The 7,989-nt window shown below is 32.9% G+C and overlaps 1 protein-coding gene across 1 annotated transcript; it reads left to right on the forward strand.

Moving 5' to 3' along the window:
- Positions 1 to 1,210: 1,210 nt before the first annotated feature.
- On the forward strand, positions 1,211 to 3,574 carry LOC147407846 (NAC domain-containing protein 43-like). Its single transcript, XM_086432863.1, has 3 exons — positions 1,211 to 1,963; positions 2,203 to 2,471; positions 2,898 to 3,574. The coding sequence occupies exons 1-3, from the start codon at positions 1,795 to 1,797 to the stop codon at positions 3,450 to 3,452; spliced, it is 993 nt and encodes a 330-aa protein (XP_086288989.1). The 5' UTR covers positions 1,211 to 1,794; the 3' UTR covers positions 3,453 to 3,574.
- Positions 3,575 to 7,989: the final 4,415 nt, after the last annotated feature.

Consider the following 7,989-nt stretch of genomic DNA (forward strand, 5'->3'; position numbering starts at 1 on the left):
TTTGTGAAAGGACTGATTCAATTTTTAGGTGATTTTTAACATACCCGTCCACAATTTGGTGACCATTTGAGTTGCCCATTGTGTTTTGAAATTGATGACACATCCCTTTATCAAAGGTCCACTCTTGTAAAGTCTAATTTAGTAAGATTTTAATTGTTTGACTAAGATGGATTGGTATACAACAATCTAAAATTCATGCCTAAGCCAAACCGAAACACATAAAATAAAATTTAAAAATATACTTATTTATTTACTTGATCCATGCAACTTTTAAATATCAATTCAAAATCAATAGTGAAAAAGTATCTCTTAAATTTCAAATTCAATTCCAATGGTAAAATTTATCCTTTTAATTTTTTTAAGGTATTAAATTATTTACATTCTATAAAAAAATAACCTTATAGACATATTGTCCATCCCTTGGTGAACCTACTCACAAAAGAGTAGGTTGATTGGTGATGCGCATCCATTGATTATAACATTGTCTTAAGAATGAAATCTAATCGTTGGATTTAAGCTCTTTTTCATGAGTTAGATCTAGTGGATATAAGTTATCAAACACTATGATTTTCAATACATAGGTTCACAAAGGGATCAACTACATATCCATACAGTCAGTGGGTCCTAAAAATGCCATGTGGCATAACATGAGATGCCTCCTAACCTTAGTTAGGTATGGGACACCGGTTTGGATCCCTAAATCATCTTAAAATTAAAATTTGTGGGTAGGAGAGGAGATAAATTTTTTTTCTTTATTGCTTATGTCATTTGTGCTGCATGTCAAACCTGTTGGGCTACGTGAGTAAAAAATAACTCATGAAAATGGAACATAAGGTATCCCTTTATTTTGACGGATTTTTTTTGTTCACAATCCAAGAGTCATTTGATGTGGTGTGAATGACATCAACAATGAAAGAGAAAGTTTCTTTCTCTTGCCCATAGTGAAAAAAGAAATTTTTTTTGATCTAATCATCTTGTGATATTTAAAAATATGATCCGATGCAACAGGATTGTAGAGGACAATTTATATGAACTTTTAAAAAAAAAAATATTTTTTATCATTGAATTTTTTTTATATATTTAAATGCTCGATAATTATCTATTTTCAACACATTAAATCAAACTCAAAAAATAATTTTTATTTTAATATAAATATTTTCATGAAATCTAAAACATTCTCTTACTAGATTGTCAATGTGATAATCAATGTGAGTGCAAAGATCCTTTTTAAATATTTGAAATCTTAAAAAATAAATCTATAGGTAGAGAACGTTTGGGTAAGAGAGAAATTTTCTGGTTATTGCTGATGTCATTTACACTACATGTCAAACTGCTGTTTGGCTGTGAGCAAAATACCACTCCTTTATGTTGACTCGTTTTTTTTTTTTTTTTTCTCGACTCGTCAGTGCTGGCTACGTCAAGCATTTCAAGGTACTTTTGTAAATTATGAATGCCATTCAATACATGTGGGACCTTATGATTGGTGGAACCCATACTTCAGTGAGCTCAAAAAAAAAATCCTTTATTTTGGACATCTACCCGACCTCCCCACACATATTTCGACCCCTCGTGACCCTCCCAAGTCTCAACTTGTTTGTTTGGACCCCCATCACCATCCCAACTTTATTTTTGCTGAAAGCCTCCCCTCCAGGCTCCAAACCACGTATAAGTGACCAGCCTCTTACGTACATTCTTTCTTCCTCAGTTTCCCTTCACTTATGTTGATTGACATATAGAATTCAGTTGAATTCTAAGAAGTGTTGGGTCTCTAATCAGTATAGCCATTTTCGTAAAATGAGTCTAGCGAACGAGAAGTCTCTGGTCCCTCCTGGCTTCCGTTTTCATCCAACAGAAGAGGAGCTCTTACACTACTACTTAAAGAAGAAGGTTACATATCAGAAGATAGACTTGGATGTAATCCGGGACGTTGATCTTAATAAGTTCGAGCCGTGGGATATACAAGGTAGTCCCATATATAGCCATTTCTTCTTATTTTCTTTGGAATGAAAACTTCATTCTTGTTTCTATAACAATTTCTTTGTAAGTGTTTCATTTCTTCTTATGATGCTCTATTCAATCTCTGAAAAAAACATATATATGCTTGGTCATATTTCAGTGTTCAACTCAATGTCTTCAACCATGAATAAATAAAGTATATTAAATTTTGACATTATATTGGTGTTGAATTGGGATTTTATGCAGAGAAGTGTAAAATAGGATCCACGCCTCAAAATGAATGGTACTTCTTCAACCACAAAGACAAAAAGTACCCAACAGGGATTCGAGTTAATCGAGCAACAGCTGCAGGATTCTGGAAGGCCACCGGCCGTGATAAGGTCATATATAGTAGCTTCAAACGGATTGGAATGAGAAAGACTCTTGTGTTTCACAAGGGTAGAGCCCCGCAAGGCCTAAAATCTAATTGGATCATGCATGAATATAGACTTGACAATAACTCCATCGAAAACAATGTAAGTGACGAACCCTTTTAATGCCTTCTAATTATTTACATTTTAAGGTCTTGTTAATTACTTCTACATCTATCTTTCTTAGCAACCTTCACAATAATGTTTCTTTCATGAATACCCTTAAAAAGTATACCTACTTGTTCTTTTATGTATTAATTTTTTTTAAAAATTTTGTTATCATTTTAAATGGTATTCTTGTAAACAAAACGTATTAAGACTTTGTGATATTTACAAAAATAAGATTGAACAATGACAGTAACTTTTTTTAATTAAAAGTTAAAATAAAAATGTTTTTAGGGGATTTTTGTGAAACAAACATGGTTGTGAAGGTCACTAACTTCTAAATGATCATTTCTTGGATGCTAAGATGTTCCTTCAATTTTATCACCTTATAATCATCTTAGGCTATATAATCACTGTAAAATTTAGGCCGTTAATCCAACGGGAGAGACGACACAAGACAACGGGTGGGTAGTCTGTCGTATTTTCAAGAAGAAAAACGATCAAAAGTCTGTTGATAGCCCAAACCACTCATTGATCACAACCAATACAAAGACACAAATGCTTAAATCCCAAAATGATGGACCGTTGGATCAAATTCTTCAGTACATGGGAAGCACTTGCAAGCAAGAATCCGAAGCCAGCAAAAATATTAATATCACCCCCAACAACAACAACAACAACATGGGCCTTCTCAGGGAATTCGATGTAACTATCTGCAATGATGTTGAGGAGATTACAAATACTGAAGCTTCCATGACCAACCATGGTAGAAATGGAAATCTGAGCCAGGTTTACCACAATTCCGAAACAAGTCCAAACGACTGGATCATCCTGGACCGGCTTGTCGCCTGTTGCAATGACCCAAACCTCGCCTATTACCCCTCCCTTGATCATGATCTCCAATTCCAACAGCTACAATTGGACCATTGCTCACAAGAATATAACAATGAAATTGTTCTATGGAACTTCACCCGATCTTAATCAACTTCGCCAGACGCACTTTGCCATGTGTCAAATGCCGATGAATAACAGAGCAATTTTCATGAGTCAGATAATATTATAGTCTATAATGTGATATTTACATATAATTTTCGTTAATTGATGTCCAGAATTCTAAAGTTGAGGTTATATGTTATCAATCATTATCTTAATTTAATTACTGTCTTATACATTCGTGATGTTATAATCTTTTTCTACCGTTACTATAAATCAAGGCTTTAGAAGGCAGTGAAAGCTCTTTTGTGGCCTTAAATGAGGTCAAGATTGGCCACAATTGGCTTAATTGTTGAAACTATAAGATCATAGTGATAAATTAAATAAATGTGCATGGGATACACAAAACCGCTATTGTTGAATTAATCTCATTAAGTTGTATTATTTGGTCAATGTAATCAATATTTAGGATTTTCTAATTAGGAAATATTAGTGGCAATCTATTCTTGAAAAAGAAGAACAATCAAGTACACCTGCGACTCGTGAGCATAAGTGTTTGATTGTACCTAGGAAATTTAAGTTGGCTTTGTAATAATGACAGTAACAGCATTTCATTTTCATGGAGTGAGGAATGTGCGAGGGGGATATCACCAAGATGAAAATATCATTTTCTCAGGAAAATTATTTTTCAGTGGAGAGTGCAACATAAGAACATCCGGTGTCCACGTGGAATTAATGAACTGCATGCTATTTAAAATGGCCTTGTTAGGAGCCTGATGTATTTTAAACTCAGAAGCGGATCCTTTGTGGCACACGATTTTTGTAGCACACATCCAACGGATAAGAAAAAGCTATTTTGTAAAAAGAATTAACATCTCAATCTCTTATGATCATGATTTAGATTTGATTTAAAAAAAAAAAATTTAAAAACAGTTTTTTTCCTTCAAATCCATGTCTTTAAAAATGAACGGCTACTAATCACCCAATATTTTAAGTGTGGGAGCTAAGTGTATGGCTGACATGGTGCTCTTTCAACTGTTGGATCTATGCCGCAGGAACAGTGTGCTACAGAAGATCTGCTTCCTTTAAACTCCTACCAAAAATTTGCCACATAGACCCTATTCCTATTATATAGCGACAAACAAAACCTTACCTGATCCTTTGGTGTATTAAGTGTAATCATGTCTCCATGAATATACTTGCAATAATAAATTAAAGATGTAACTTTAGACATAAAAGAATTGGGAAAAAATCATTCATTTAGCCGGTCCCAAATCTTTGAGATATTACTTCGATAATGATGATTATTCATGTCTTAGGGCTTAATGATAAAATAATAATTTATATGTGATTTGATTATAAAATGGGAGAGAATTTTTTTTTTTTTCCTTTCTCCTCTACTTCTTATCTTCTTATTATAACATTACAAGAGAATATTTTGCTATTTCACAAACTTCCAGGCAACAAGGGAACATTAGGGATTCATCAGGAATGAGACACCCTTTACCCTACGTGGGTAAGCGATATGTACGTTTACTTTGAAGGATTGTTAATGACAATCAAACCTTTCAAGTCTCAAGTCTTAAGTCTTCTAACTATAATTTCTGTTGTCACTCTTATGTAACATATTATTAAACTTCGAAAGTGAAATCCGACAATTATAAATAAAGTTGATGGGTTCCCTTCGTACAGATTTATGAAAATTTTCACATTGTGAGTGGTGGTGACTTTTGTTTGTAATTGGAAAAAAAGAATTCTATCCTCTTAGATATTTACAACAAGAGATTCTATTATTGGAATTTTGATGAAGTTAAGAGTAAATAACAAAAAACGGGTTGCAAATTTTCAATCCATTAATAATGATTTTGCCACCTAATGTTATTTTCTCACGATTCCTCCATGTCCAAAATTTGATACCAGTTCTCATTTTGACATTTTCTTATGACACTCATTTTCACTTGACGATTTTCCTTAGTGATTGATAATCACTTGAAAATGAATTCCTTGCATTCATACTTGCATGCCCTTATTGTATTATGTAAAAGGGACAAAATAGCATTTCTTAGGGATAGTTATCAAACAAAAATTTGTTCAAATGCATTTTATTTCTCCTAACCAGTGTTTTAAACATCGAATTAGACCGTGAGTTGGATAGAGTCCAACCGGATATTTTAATGATGTTGGTTTAATTTGGAATCTAAAAATTGTGTAGAGCCTACGGTTTTCTTTAAATCAAAGAATCAACAATTCGAACCACCTATTTCTAGAGAACTTCAGATCAAATCCCTAAGGGTGGCCTTGCTTGGGGGAACTGCATTCTAGGTCTTTTTCCCGGAAATTAGATGTGGGAATGATCATGTGTCGCAAATGTTTACAAACTACTAAGTGATTGAGATTGGTTGGACATTTTTTTTTTCTTTTTTACTTTCTAAGGGAAACATGACTCGCTCAAGCAAAGTTTATCTTTGTTTAAATGAAAGCATCTGCTCTATCCTATTAAATCAGACCAAATTTAGATGATTGCATGGAAGAATTACCAATTTTATACTTCAGTTACTGGTCTATATATAGTTTATATGAAAGTTATATTATAAAAACTGTCCAACCAATTAGATCAAAATTTAGCTCAATCATCGATTTACTTTTTAAAACATGGCCTCTAACTCATTGGCTTTCTAGAAGTAAAAGGCTAGAGTAAACTCAAAAGGGCCTAGAAAAGCAAAGCCTTTCTCCCTCTCACTCAATACCCCCATATTTTACTATAAAAATATTATATATATATATATATATATATATGAATAAAACCCTGAGGGGTTGGCTCAATGAAAATTTTGAATCCAATATAAGTGGTAAGAGTCCGTAGGTTGTGTGTTCGATACCCAATATAAGCAGTGGCTTCTCGAGACCATTTGCAAGGACATACCCTCAATTCCTTGGGGTGTGTGATGTGCGGGCATTGCACATGCCCAAGGAAGGGACCCATATACCTTGGTCCAGGCTTTGGCTCACCCGGTCCCACTAGTCGGACATAAGTTCGGATACTCCTGTTAACAAAAAATAATAATAATAAATAAGAGCAAGTGGATATAATTGAAATATTATATATTATTTCGTGATATTTAAAAATTTATTCACAATAGATGTATTAAGGTAACCTATTATATCATGCTAATATAAAGTTCAGTGTGAAGTTTGAATTTTATAGACTAAGTTCAATAATTATATTATGTTATTAATACTTATGAATTTCATGTCCAATTAAATATAAGTTACTTATTTAATTAGTTCCTATAAAAAAAAATGGTGTAAGTTATTTTATTTAGTAAACAAAATATATTTATTGCTTAATTTTGTTGAATAAAGGATCACCGCCGTTTTATTGTATGGGATCTCCTTCTAAATCACAAGAAAAAAAAAAATCAGGTTGTAATGGTTGATAATGGTGTCAGAGCAAAGTAATAAAATATCATTGAACTTAGCATCGACTATTTAATATTAGTAATAATTATTAAGAGTATATATTATATCATATTAATAAAAAGTTTAATGTCCAGCTTGGATTTTATACTGCATGGATATGCATATAATATAATATATGCTAAGTTTAATAATTATATTATGTTAAGTCGAGATAAATCCACGCATAGGTAAGTTGGGATAAATCTCAGTAGGTGGCCAACGAAGGCTCTTAAAGTCAAGACCTCTCCCTTTTGACTATTAATCTATTTAAAGAAATTTTATTATGTTAATATAGTTTGCAGTCACAAATTATGTTATTCCCATCGCTTCTCAATTAATGTTTAAGTTTGAACTTTACAATGGAGCTCTTTATTAAATTTGTTCCTGAGTCAATCACCTCAATTTGTATTGATTTGACGCTCTTTAATACCATTATATAATTAAAATAAATATTATAATTATTTATATTTATATATTATCTTTCTTTTAGGAATAGAATTCATCTACTTATTAATTGGGATTATAGACACTTTTTTAAAACCTGAATAGGATTTATGTATACTGTAAGAGAGTTTCTCAACTTATCTCTTTGGTAATTGTTTATCATCCTCAATCTGTCATATACAAAACTAAGTTTATTAAATTTCATTGGAGAAGACCTATTTCGTATGGAATCTTTTCTTTGGACAAGATTTCAACCATGATTTATGAGAGGATGGAAAATCTGACAAGTAAGAGGATACATCTCTAACCCCAAGAGCTTGGCTCAATGGCAATTTTAGATCGATAAAAAATTATTGCCCGGTAGGTTGTGAGCTCAATACCCAGTATCAGCATTAATTCTTTAGGGGCCACCCATTAGGGCACACCCTAACTCATATGGTGTGCGCGCGTTAGATGTGCAAGAGTTGCACGTGCCCAGAGACTAGTCTTTGGACAAGATCATAGCTTATGGACAGAGGAATGCCCAGATATGAGCCCAGTCCACTGTCTATAGGGACACCGATTATTATAAATAAATAAAAAGGATACATATCTAAGGGGGGAGGGGGGAGGGGGAGAAACAATCTATGCGTTTGGATAGAATTTCTTGACGACTTCTGTTCTTGTGGGGAGATAGCAAATA

Source organism: Akebia trifoliata, chromosome 3, assembly GCF_017979445.1.
Source record: "Akebia trifoliata isolate Shusen 1 chromosome 3, ASM1797944v1, whole genome shotgun sequence".
NCBI lineage: Eukaryota > Viridiplantae > Streptophyta > Magnoliopsida > Ranunculales > Lardizabalaceae > Akebia > Akebia trifoliata.